Consider the following 13,403-nt stretch of genomic DNA (forward strand, 5'->3'; position numbering starts at 1 on the left):
AGTGAAACAGTTACTAGGGCGGTTTTACTGGCCTGGGGTATATAAAGAGGCAGAGGAATACTGTAAATCCTGTGTGGTATGTCAGAAGCTGACAGAGAAAGGGCCAAGGCCTGCTCCATTGCACCCTCTTCCCCGGATTGAAAATCCGTGTGGGAGGTTGGCAATGGATATTATCGGTCCCCTACTTAAATCCAGGAGAGGGTTTTCTTATATTCTGGTGATTGTTGATATGGCTACCCGTTTCCCCTGGGCCATACCCTTGCGAAATATCTCGGCAAAGGTGATTGCTGCGGAGCTGATTCGGCTCTTTTGTGAGGTTGGCTTTCCTAGGGAGGTGTTAACTGATAGAGGCACCAATTTTCTTTCTCGCTCCCTGGTACAGGTTTGGGAGGCTTTTGGTATTAAACACATTTGTACTTCAGCCTATCACCCTCAAACCAACGGCCTAGTGGAGAGGTTCAACAAAACTTTGAAGATGTTGTTAAGGAAGGGGTTAGGATCACACTATGAGAACTGGGATCAACTTTTGCCTTTTGCATTGTATGTATCTAGGGAATGTGTGCAGGCTTCCCTAGGGGTATCCCCCTTTGAATTATTATATGGGAGGGCCCCAAGGGGAGTGTTGGATATTCTCCGGGAGCAGTGGGTACCGCCGGAACGGGAGGATAAGACGGTAGTAGAATATCTTCATGATTTGAAAGGGCGGTTATGGAGGTTAGGCACTTATTCCCGGGGTAATCTAGAGAAAACCCAAAGTTATCAGAAGACGCATTATGATCAGGGAGCGCAGGTCAGAGTATTTCAGGAAGGGGATAAGGTGGTGGTTAGGGTCCCGGATAATCCACATAAATTTTTAAGTAAATGGAAGGGACCCTGTACGGTGAGGAAACGGTTGGGCCCGGTCACTTATGAGGTATTGAATGAGCGAGGGAAGCCTCAGACCTATCATGCGAACTTACTCCAGCCTTGGCAGGAAAGGAAAGCCTATTGGGCAAAAGGGGAGGAGGAATTGGAGGAGGACTTAGGACCGCAGATATCGGAGATCTTTATTCCTAGGGAAGTGACAGTGGGAGACAGCTTAGAGGGTCCCCAGAAGGAACAGATGCAAGCTCTGTTGCTGGAGTTTCAGGATGTTCTCACAGCGTGTCCTGGGGAGACACACTTAATAGTACATGAAATTGAGACGGAGAAAGGGAGGGTGGTTCGTCAGCGACCTTATAGGTTATCCCCAGGTAAAAAGCAGGAGGTAGTTAAACAAGTGAAGGAAATGCTGGACTTTGGGGTGATCGAGGAATCCTTTAGTCCGTGGGCGAGTCCGGTGGTGCTAGTGCCTAAGAGGGATGGATCCTGGCGTTTTTGTATTGATTTTCGGCGAGTTAATGCGCTGTCTGTGCCAGACGCTTATCCTATGCCTCGTATTGAGGATTTGATAGATAGGCTGGGTTCGGCACAGTTCTTGTCTACTCTTGACTTAACTAAGGGGTACTGGCAAATTCCCTTATCGAGGAAGGCCCGGCCTAAGACCGCTTTTTGCACCCCGCTTGGGTTGTTTCAATTCAAGCGAATGCCATTTGGCTTAAATTCAGCTGCGGCTTCTTGCCAACGCCTGCTGGACAGAGTATTGAGATCACACCAGGAATATGCTGCTGCATATTTGGATGATGTTATCATTCATAGTCCAGATTGGGAGACCCATGTAGTCCAGGTTAGGGGGGTATTGCAATCTTTTCGGGAAGCAGGTCTCACCCTTAACCCTCAAAAATGCCATTTTGCCCAGCGAGAGGTAAAATACTTGGGCTATCGGGTAGGAAATGGTCAGGTTAAGCCATTGTGTGATAAGGTGAAAAGTATTCAGGAGTTTCCCCTTCCTACAAATAAGAAAGCGCTAAGAAGTTTTTTGGGATTGATAGGTTATTACAGAAGATTTATACCTCACTTCGCCTCTCGAGCCGCCCCCTTGACAGATATGTTGAAGGGTAGTAGACCGAATCAGCTCCAGTGGCAGGAGGACTCGGAAAGGGTATTTGCGGGGATGCGGTCAGCATTATGCCAGGAGCCTCTACTTAAAGCAGTGGACTTTGAGAAACCTTTTGTATTGCATACTGATGCATCTGGGGTAGGATTAGGTGCGGTGTTATCACAAGTGCATGAGGGAGAGGAGCACCCGATTATGTACTTGAGCAGGAAGCTTCTCCCTCATGAAACTAGATATGCCACGATTGAAAGGGAATGCCTGGCAGTTAAGTGGGCGATACAAGCCTGTGAGTTCTATCTTGAGGGGCGTCCCTTTAAGCTGGTCACGGATCATGCCCCCTTAAAGTGGCTGGGTCAGATGAAGAACCATAATGCTAGATTGATGAGGTGGTATTTGGCGTTGCAACCATTTCAGTTTCAGGTGGAACATCAAGCAGGGAAATTAATGCAGCATGTTGATGTTCTGTCTAGGATTGCTAGTCCGGTAGTAAAGGAAGGAAAAAACAAACGGACTAGCAATCGTTTGACTGGGGGGGTATGTGAAGAGCAAAGAAACTACAAACCCCAGAAGGCAGTGCAGCCCCAGAGAGATTCAGAACCAAGGAACTACAAAGCCCAGAAGGCAGGGCAACGTCAGAGAAGCCAGGAGCTAAGAAACTACAAGCCCCAGAAGGCAGTGCAGCACCAGCAGACAGATCAGGTGAAGGGAGAAGAATCTATGCAAGGGAGGGAGGAGCCGGGGTGTGATTGGGAGATGGAATCAGATGGGGGAAGGGAGGAGCCCCTAGAGCGGGAGGAAGGGGAGGAGAGAATGGAACTGGAGGAGGAGAAAGGAGGGGAGAATGAGGAGGAAATGGAAGTGCTGGTGGAGGGCTCTTAAAGTGAGTTATGAACTGAACTGGTGAGAGTGAATGAAGCCTTGGTGAATTGACCCGATGGGTGGATGTCAGGTGGTTTTGTGCTGACAAATGAGGGAGGTGGCAGTGTTGCCAGGTGGGCGGTTTTACCGCCCAATTGGGCGGTTTTCCGCGACCCGCCGCGGGAAATTTTTGCCCGCGGCGGGTTGCGGTTTTTTGGGCTGTTTTTGGCCTTCAGGGCGGTTTTTTCGGCCGCGGGGGGGCGGGGTTAGTGACGTTTTTGGGTGGGGTTAATGACGTTTTGGGCGGGGTTAGTGACGTGGAGGCGGGGCCGATGACGTGGGAGGCGGGGCCGATGACGTGGAGGCGGGGCCGATGACGTGGGAGGCGGGGCCGATGACGGGGAGGCGGGGCCGGTGACGTGGGAGGCGGGGCCGGTGACGGCGGGGGCGGGGTTGATGACGGCGGGGGCGGGGGTGATGACGCGGGGGTGGGGGTGTCAGGGGCGGGGTTTGTGTTTGGGCGGGTTTTGGGCTGTTTTTTGGGCTCCATCGGGCTGGAAAAAAATTTTCCACCTGGCAACCCTGGGAGGTGGGTCATTAGGTCTAAGGGTGAGAAAGTGACTTAGACCATATTGCCATTGAATTGAACTGTTTAATTTCATTTCTAAGATGAACTGTGTGTGAAGGCAATGCTAGACTAAACTGTGTTTGAAAGCAGTGCTAAACTGAATTGAGGAGGAAAACATTGCTAACTGAACTGAATTGTGAGCAGTGCTCAGTAACTGTGGGAAAGAGCAGTGCAACTAAGTACTGGATTAGAAGCAGTGCTGGGGGGGAAACCATATTGAAAGCAGGGCCAAAGTGAACTGTGTGGAAAGCAGGCCCACGCTGAACTATATTGCAAGCAGGGCTCCAATGAACTGGGTTTAAAAGTGGAGCTACACTGAGGAGAGAGAAAGGCCTGTGAAGCCTTAAAGCAGAGTAAATGTACTCAGGAGCTAATAAAGCACTTCTGGTGATTTGCCTGTTGTCCGGAGACCCTGATTGCAGACTGTCGACTCGTGAGTGAAGGGCGTGCTTGGTAAAGAAAGGAAGAGACTGAGAAAGAGTGGCGCGGATCTGGCGGCTGAGCGTGACAATATATATATATATATATATATATATATATATATATCAATCTGAGTAATATGTTGAATATAGATTAGATAAGAGATTTACGAACGCAGTGAAGTTGTCAGTAAATAACATATTCAACAGAGCAACTCCAACACATTTTGGGAAGTTGTAAATCTTAGATTGTTCGAGCGAGAATTTTCCTATAAATTTAGATTCAAGACCACAGTATCTTTCATTAAAGTTAACTCCAAAGTTTCAGCTTTTCCTGTCTTCTGCTTCAATTCTTGAAGTTTATTACCTTGATCCTCTATCTAAATTCAATGACTGGATAAAGCTTGAGCCAAATTTCATACTTGTACCGCCTGGGATTGAAATTGTGCAGAACATCTTTTTAAAAATTCATCTATCTATAGCAGGGGTTTTAAACACAGCCCTCGGAAATATCCTGAAAACCCCAACTGGCTGGGTATGATTTGAGGACTGGGTTGAAAACCTCTGATCTATAGCAAGCCATAAAGTATCCAAAGTTTTTGAAGACGCTTGAGTAGATTCCAACAATACTGATGGTTCTTCCAGTTCAATCAGCTTGTTCTCCGTCAACCCCTGGACTTGTCCCAGACCAGGAGGACACACTGAGTCCTCCAGGCCTCTTGAGCTGTTAATGCTATCTTTATTCCCCAAGGGGAGTGGCCTCAGGTCCTGCATAAACAGGGAACCTCCACTGCTTTTCCCAGTCAATCTTGAACAGGACATAGCGGTTGTCTACATGGCTCTGGGCTTAGGATGACCTCATGTGACAAGGGAGGTTGTTGGGCTCCCTTTCCCGATGTGGCTCCCAGCATTGCTACAGCCATAGCAGACAGCTGTGGAGCTCCAAGTAAAGTGATCTATAGGCTCTTCCACTCCAATCCTGGAGGAACCACCTCCAGACTTCTTGGCATGGTCTTTTCTCTTGACCATATTTATTTATGTTATTTATTTATGTACTTACATAACTTGATATATTGCAAGCGATCCCTGAGGTAACTGTGGGCTAGATGCACTAAAGTCCTCGGAAGAGCCGTTCCCGTAATGATTCCATAGCGAATCGGTAAGGAACGGCCATGCATCAAGGAAATGGAATGCAAATGAGCTGCTCGTTGTAGCTCACTTGCATTCTCTATTCCCTCAGAAACCAGTCGGCCAGTCGAGCATGCGCAGCCAAGTGTTATGCTGGCTGCTGTGCGCATGCCAAAGACGTCAAAAAAGGACGTCCCTGACGAGCACTTGTCAGAGCCGCGGGCCGGAGCGCAAGCTGCAGCCACCGGTACAGCCGGTGATCCCTGCCGCCCCACTATTGGAAGAAGGGGGTGGATTGCGGCTCCTCCCTGGGAACGCGCGGCTCTGGGGGATATGGGGGGTGAGAGTTGCACCAAATTACCACCGCCAGCATCGGGACGTGCGAGGACGTCCAAAAAAACTATTTGGACGTCCCTTTCGATTATGCCCCCCTCCAGGTCTCTCTCTGCCAATCACAGTGCGTTTAGCTAACACCGGTGACAGCTAAACGCGCTGTGATTGGCTGAGAGAGACCTGGAGGGGGCATAATCGAAAGGGACATCCAAATAGTTTTTTTATTTGGACGTCCTCGCAGAAGAACACCCATCACAAAAAAACTGGCGAAAAACGTCCAATTGCTCGTCAGGTCCGTCCTGTTTTTTTTAATGTTTCAGTGAAGGATGTCCATGTTAGGCGCTTTAGAAGGACGGCCCTGATGAGCACTTGGACGTGGCTAGGCAGTGAAGGACGTCCATCAAGGATGTCCCTGACGAGCACTTGGACGTTTTTTTTTCCCGATTTTTTTTTTTGTTACATTTATAGACGTTTTAGAGGCTGCACAGCCCCAACGAGAGGTACAGACCTCCCTTTAGATTTTCCACGGTTAGGCGATCAGAAAACGGTAGTGCATCTCATTACAATACGATTTATACACATTGGGGTACTAATTTGCTCATCTGCATTCCGTTTTCGTTAGCTGCTACCGTCATCGGAAAATGGTTCGGAGAAGCATTTAGTGCATGCCACGGTTTACTACTTGCTCGTTAATGGCTCGTTAAGTTTAGTGCATCTGGCCCTGTGTGGTTTACAGTTTCTATTACAGGTACTTTGCACTGTCTCTAACAGGCTCACAAAGAAAAATGGAGCTCGATAAAGCTAATTTCACACAACTGCCATCTTGCTCCTTCTCCAGGTATTTTTATCTACGTAGTTAAATTTGTAGTTTGTGTTCACTTATTCTGTACCGAGTTGAGGGTCTATCTGTTCTGTGAGTGTGAACGAGCAAGTATTTTGTTAGTGATGACCCCGGGATTCTGTATATCGTGCAGAAATCGAAGCGTATTCTATAACAGTGCACATAACTTAATTGGTTAACTAGCTAATCAGCACTGCCAATTGGATGTTAACAGGCAATTATCAGCACTAACTGTCATTACGATTTACGCACACAACTTGCTAAGTGTATTCTGTAATGTGGTGCACCTAAATCCTAAATCGTATAGTTGAAAAGGAGGCAGGGCGTGGCCATTTCTAAAATCTATGCTCTTTATTGAACAATACACCCACTGTGCACCTAATTTAGGCATTGGGATTTACGCAAAGTAAAACATGGTGTAAATGGCCGCGACTAAATTTGATCATGTGGAGAGGCGCTTGGTGTATTATATATACCGGTTGGAAATCTAAGCCTATTCTATAAAATATAGGCATGTTTTATTTTCCATGCAGAATTTTCAGGTACCATGTACGGAATCTAGCCCTGAATGCCTATGAAGAATTGATCTATACTAATCCAGTATGTTTAATTTTCCAATAGGTGTATTGTAGTGTTTAAGCTGCAGTCTTTTCCTAGGTAGGCCATTATTGTGTGACTCCTGGAAGTTACTGCTATTATGGTATAGTAAACTTGCTCTCCAGGGCCTGAGTGACATTTGTAGTGTTTTTCTATCACTTCACAACATGTGTGGTACTGGATTTTGGATTTGAATTTAGCTCATGCCTATTCTCAGCAGTAGTTCAAGGTGAGTTACATTCAGGTACAGTAGTTATTTTCCTGTGCCTGGAGAGATTGCAATCTAAATTTGTATCTGAGGCAGTGGAGGGTTAAGTGACTTGTCAAATATCTCAAGAAGTAGTAGTGGGTCTGACCATTAGCTACAGCTAATATAGATAATACATACTCTAAATATATTTGATAACTCAGCAGTAAACTAAAGGCCAGGAGATTTGAAGCCTGTTGACCCTTTTGGCAACCTACCAAAAACTGTTATGCAAATCATTTGGTGGTTGCCAGTAACCACAGGACTCTATTTACAGTGCTGCTGAGCACTGCTGTTCTCATGGCCAACAGGATGATGTTGGACTGTGGAGCTACGACTCTCTGGGAGCCAAATGTTAAAGTACCTGCATATATTTCTAGAATACAACATATTAAACAGAACAATATTTGCAGTATTTTGATTTTTTTTTTTGGCACATGATTCCCTGGAGTGTGTGTTCTGTGTCACGTTTACCAAAAACAGGAACTAGGATTGTGAGCCCTTGGGCCACTGCCGAGGAGCGGCAGTGGCAGGCAAAACCACCCCATACAGGGACAAGGCAGAACTCTGACAGGGCCAGCTAGACTTCACCTGCACTTGACCACCGTTCCTCAGGAGTTGAGCCCCTGAGTGCAGGTGGCCGGCAGGACTTACTGGACAGGGCTGGAACTGGCTACCAACAGGATACACACAGGGACTAGAGCACACAGGGAGGCTAGGCAGAATACTAGACTAGGACTCTCAGACAGACAAGGGACAGAACTGAAAGCTGCAAGCAGCCACTGAAACAGGGAACAAGCACAGACAACCTAGCACTAGACAAAGACATACAGACAAGAACAAGACTGGAAAACAAGCAATACAGCAAACAAGCAGTACAGAACACAAAGCTACACAAAGACTAAACTAGAATCAAGCAAGAATACAAACTATAAACTGGACTAGGCAGAATTGCAGCAAGCACCAACAAACCAGGGCCTTAGGCGATGCAAAGGCAAAGCAGAAAGGTTTCAAAATAGCTAATAAGCCCAGCAGCAGCTGAGGGTCAGCTGCAGCAATCACCAGGCAACTTCGGGTGCTGTGCAGGCTCAAACAAGACAAGCAAATCTGGCAGGCCGGAAGATCCAGACTGGATTGGGCTGAAAGTCTGGAACGGGAAACAGCACACAGAGACAGAGCTAACATAGAAAGAGCAGACAGAAGCCAGCTTAGAAGCTGACCGCCAGAGATAAGGTAAGCCTGAGGGGGGTCACGGCCACAGACGTGACATTCTGTTACTGATGGCAATATGCACATGGAAGTACAAGGGGGGAGCCAGCTGGTGCATCTGCACCAGAGACACTGTAATGGGATTTTTCCCTGTTATGTTCAAAAATGCCCCTACTATCCCTTACAGCTGAGGTAGTTGTTACCTCCTCACCCTAAGAATTTTAACTTGCCCATCACGCTCCATTCCACCTTGTCCTAGTGTTGCCCACCTTACCCTCCCCAAACAGTTGAGTCAGGTAGCACCTATGAATATGCATGAGATAAATCTGCATGCATAAATCTGCATGCACTGCCTCCATTATACGTACATAAGTACATAAGTATTGCCATACTGGGAAGGACCAAAGGTCCATCGAGCCCAGCATCCTGTCCAACAGTGGCCAATCCAGGTCACAAATACCCAGCAAGATCCCAAAAATGTACAAAACATTTTATACTGCTTATCCCAGAAATAGTGGATTTTCCCCAAGTTCATTTAATAACAGTCTATGGACTTTTCCTTTAGGAAGCTGTCCAAACCTTTTTTAAACTCCACTAAGCTAACCGCCTTTACCACATTCTCTGGCAACTAATTCCAGAGTTTAATTACACGTTGAGTGAAGAAACATTTTCTCCAATTCGTTTTAAATTTACTACATTGTAGCTTCATCACATGCCCCCTAGTCCTAGTATTTTTGGAAAGCGTGAACAGACGCTTCACATCTACCCATTCAACTCCACTCATTATTTTATAGACCTCTATCATATCTCCCCTCAGCCACCTTTTCTCCAAACTGAAGAGCCCTAGCCGCTTTAGCCTTTCCTCATAGGGAAGTCGTCCTATCCCCTTTATTATTTTCGTTGCCCTTCTCTGTACCTTTTCTAATTCCACTATATCTTTTTTGAGATGCGGCGACCAGAATTGAACACAATATTCGAGGTGCGGTCGCACCATAGAGCGATACAAAGGCATTATAACATCCTCATTTTTGTTTTCCATTCCTTTTCTAATAATACCTAACATTCTATGTAAATCTATCTCATGCATATTCATTGTAGGAATTTGAAAATCTAGCTGACTAGATATGTCCAAGGACTGGCTTGAGAACCCCTGCTCTACAGTCCTCCAACTATACAGACTCTTTCTTCAATCAAGCCCAGACAACAGTACTTCTCTCATTCTATCTCCTTAAAACAACATTTAAAATTCTTAGGGGAGAACAAAGTTACCTGATCGGAAAAGGAATAGGTAGAGAAAGGGGACCCTGATGAGAGAGAGTACAGGTTTTCTACAGAAAGGGAGCACCTGGAGGCAGTGGAGAATTTGGTGGGAGAGAGTGAATGGGCCTCATGGGGACGGGAGCACTTGTGTGGGAAAAGGATTTTAATGGGAATGGAGGGGAGCGGGAAGATGGGGAAAGGGGAAGAAGGGGAGGGGTGCCTGATGGGTGGAGATGGGGAGAGTGGCCATAAAAGACAACAGCAGATCATGGTCTTAGGGTGGCAAGTTAGTGGCACAACGAAAGAAGTAGGGCGAGAGGGAAAGTCAGGATGGCTATAAAGAAAAAGACCCGATCTGGGCTTTGTTTCACTTGCATCACCCATATCTACACTCTGGGCCAGATGCACTAAACTTAACGAGCCATTAACTAGCAAGTAGTAAACCCTGGCATGCACTAAAGACTTTTTTCCGATGACGGTAGCAGCTAACGAAAACGGAATGCAGATGAGCAAATTGTGTAGAAACTCCTATTGTAATGAGATGCACTAACCTTTTCCGATTGCCTTAATGCTGGAAAATCTAATGAGAGGTCTGTACCTCTCGTTGGGGCTGCCCGGGATTGAAAAACTGCTACAACAGTAACAAAAACAAAAAATCGTGGGGAAAAAAAGTCAAGTGCTCGTCAGGGACGTCCTTTATGGACATCCTTCACTCATCAAAAACAAACAAAAAAAATAGCGCTCCGCTTCAAACAAGACGTCTATTTTGGCCGTCATCCCCCCCCCCCCCCCCCCCCAAGACGCCACGCCGCTCACCCCCTCCGATGTGGTAAGGGAAGGGCTCTAACGATTGTTTAGTGCATCTGGCTGTCTGTCACAGATACAGCTATGTCATTTACAAACATGATGCACACTTGCACACACAGACCTGAGCTACACATTTGTAGTCGCCCATATTCCCCTCGCCCATCTGCAGTCTACCTTTTACCCAGTCCTTCAGCCAGAAACAAGTGTACACGGTCTCTACTACAAACCCCCTTCCTACCCAAATGTATGAAAACTAGTAGTTGTCCGCTCATAAAAACATACTGCTACTGTTCTATTGAAAAAGGATTCAACATTTTAAATATTTTAGTGCATAAATGCCTCTGGTGTAGCCAAATGTGTGATGGAGAACATTTCCACAGCCAATGACTTTCATCTTCATGGCTGACAAAGAAAAATGCATTAAGGAACCAGATGGCTCGCCTGATCCACTCCATTCAAGATTTATGAGCCAAAATTAACTAAATCAGACAACTTAAACTGAGCTATGTGTGGAGGAGATGATGCATTTAGTGGTATACTAATAATCTTTGACTATACTAATAAGCTTTCTTTTTTTGTTTTCTTTTCTGAGGCCGGACAGCTTCCTTCTGCTCCTTCAAGCTTCCAGTTCAATCACTGCTATATTACCATGAATCTTCATTTAAAACCACTCTGGGTTTTGTTTTTCATTTTTTTATGACCCCTCACCTAGTTCAGACACTGCAGTTGCAGCACTGGACTAAGAGACAGACCAGGTATCCTATAGGTTTGGTAGATGTGCACCAGACAACAGTATTTCTCTCATCCCATCTCTCTTAAAATAACATTTAAAAATCTTAAGATGGGAAGGGTTTTTTTGTACCTCCCAATTTGGCAGCTTTCTACCTATGTTTTGTGCTGCTGAAACATGAAGCAGGAAAAAACAAAACCAAACCCAGTTCTAACTTATTTTAAACTAAGGGGTTTTATTCTATTTCAGGACAGTTATTTTTCATCTAGCAATATCTTCAGTATAGATACAACCAGTGATGTAGCTACGGGGGACCACGGGGGCCTGGGCCCCCCAAATTGGCTCTGGGGCACACGGCTTTGCTGCCGGGGGTCCCCAACCCCAATGTGAGACCAGCGCGGGACAAACGCTTTAGCTAGCAGGGGTTGGGGACCCCCGCCAGCCAAGGTACCTTTGCAGTGGGAGGGGGGGCGGAAGCGGCGGCAGGAGGGCGGTGGCGGGGATGTGGGCCAAAATGTGCCCCCCCCCTTGGGCTCTGCCCCCCCTCCCATCAAGATCTAGCTACGCCCCTGGATACAACAGGCGGAACCATGCTGAAAACTGCTACCAACTGTCACATTCCCACAATCAGAGCAAATTACAGCAATATGCTGCAATCAGTAGAGCAGCTCTGATGGCTACCTGTGAATAGAAAATATTTTAAGGTGAGAAAAGTTAAATTGAATATGATCAGAAGCATATTAATTTCCTGCTTGCCAATAAGACCTTAGAGACTGCTAGCGAAGGTCAGAAGAATCACGATTTCTTAAAGGATGTGCATTAAAAAATGTTTTTTAAAGTATCCTTTAGTTTGATACTCACGGTTACATTTGAAAAAGCAACACCAACAATCCATAAGAATAATCTAGGCTGTCTAGTTAATATATCACAAGGAGATAAAGCCTTCCAGACGCTAAGAAGAACAAATAATAGACAAGGAGAGACCAGTGGCAGAAGGCCTTCATACAATGATTCTGTCTTCAGTGTTTTCCTCAAATATGCCCTGCAGCCAAAAAAAAAAAAAAATCAAACATTTACAAATAGTTCCTCATTGAGTCACACAAGCAATTATCTGATGACATAAACTTCACCAATTTGTCACATGTGGTTTCCATGTTTGAATGGATAATTAGAGCAGTCAGAATTCTCCCCGTATATCACAGTCTGTTTGTAGCTATGACCTCATGATTGGAGCCAAATAAAATTGTGTGACGTCCTTGAGGTGCTGAATAATGATGGACCTACAGAGAGCCCACCTAGGTCATGACCCCCAAAGGCAAGTTTTGTGACCCCCATTTTGGGTCCCAACCCACAGTTTGGGAAGCTGTGCTGTAAAGTCTGGCTAATCCATTGTGCAACACTTTCTGTTGTAAAAGACTTTCAGGGTTACTTAAGTCTGGAATGCTCTATCAGGGGTCCCCAAGCTTAGGGGGTCTTTTACTAAAGCTTAGCTTGAGTTATCTGCAGCAGGGCCTATAGGAATAAAATGCGCCATGCTGCAGATAGCTTAAGCTACGCTTTAGTAAAAGACCCCCTTAGTATGTAAATTGGTCTTAGGTTTCTTTAGTGTGGAAATCCTAAAACCCTGACTCTGTTGCAGCCCTGGAGGATGGCATTTGTGCACACCTGCTTATACTGCTATGGATTTATAGCCTGCTTCACTAACACAGACTACTCAGTAATTATTGTGAATTCCTTTGGATTCATATTAGGTAAATGAGACCTTTATTAGAGGTTCTAAAATCTACAATGATTAAGATATATACAATAATTAAGCTATATACACACAATGACTAGCTATATAACTAAAAAGAAACAATAATCATTACATCACTGGTGTCTACATCTAAGCAATGCTAAGAGTTCCTAGACCAGGAAAAGAAGCAATAAAAGAATCATCACTGGTCCTTACATCATCCAGGCTCTTATCATCAACTGGAGTTTCTTTGACCAGGAAATATGGTTCTCTGCGCAGTTCATACATTACTCACAGACGAGCTCCCAATTTCACTGATGGAAATTCCCTTTTTTATTAGGCTTAGAACTCATGTTCAGAGCTAAGGAAAATTACATAATGCTTGAGAATTTCTCTGTTTTGGTAAACAAGCCATACTGTGGAAATGTGGTCACATGTTTCTCAGTCCAGGTGGCCAGTCTGAACTCAAAACAGGCTCCACCTCTCCCTTCACATACCAACGGGCTTATTTTCGAAAGAGATTGCCGGTGATCTTCCGACACAAATCGGGAGATCACTGGTGATCTCTCAAAAGCGGTCAAATCGGTATAATCGAAACCCCCTTTTTTGACACCATCGCCACTTTGAAAGTTCAAG

At 45.6% G+C, this 13,403-nt stretch overlaps 1 protein-coding gene across 1 annotated transcript in view; it reads right to left on the reverse strand.

The window, feature by feature from the left end:
• Nucleotides 1–13,403, reverse strand: part of LOC115477313 (ethanolaminephosphotransferase 1-like) — a 167,096-nt gene that overhangs the window by 33,555 nt on the left and 120,138 nt on the right. Inside the window, exon 8 of the mRNA XM_030214111.1 lies at nt 11,894–12,074. Within this exon, the coding sequence (XP_030069971.1) occupies nt 11,894–12,074 (181 nt within the window). The remainder of the gene's footprint in view (nt 1–11,893; nt 12,075–13,403) is intronic.

The sequence above is a fragment of the Microcaecilia unicolor genome, chromosome 1 (assembly GCF_901765095.1).
Source record: "Microcaecilia unicolor chromosome 1, aMicUni1.1, whole genome shotgun sequence".
Lineage (NCBI taxonomy): Eukaryota > Metazoa > Chordata > Amphibia > Gymnophiona > Siphonopidae > Microcaecilia > Microcaecilia unicolor.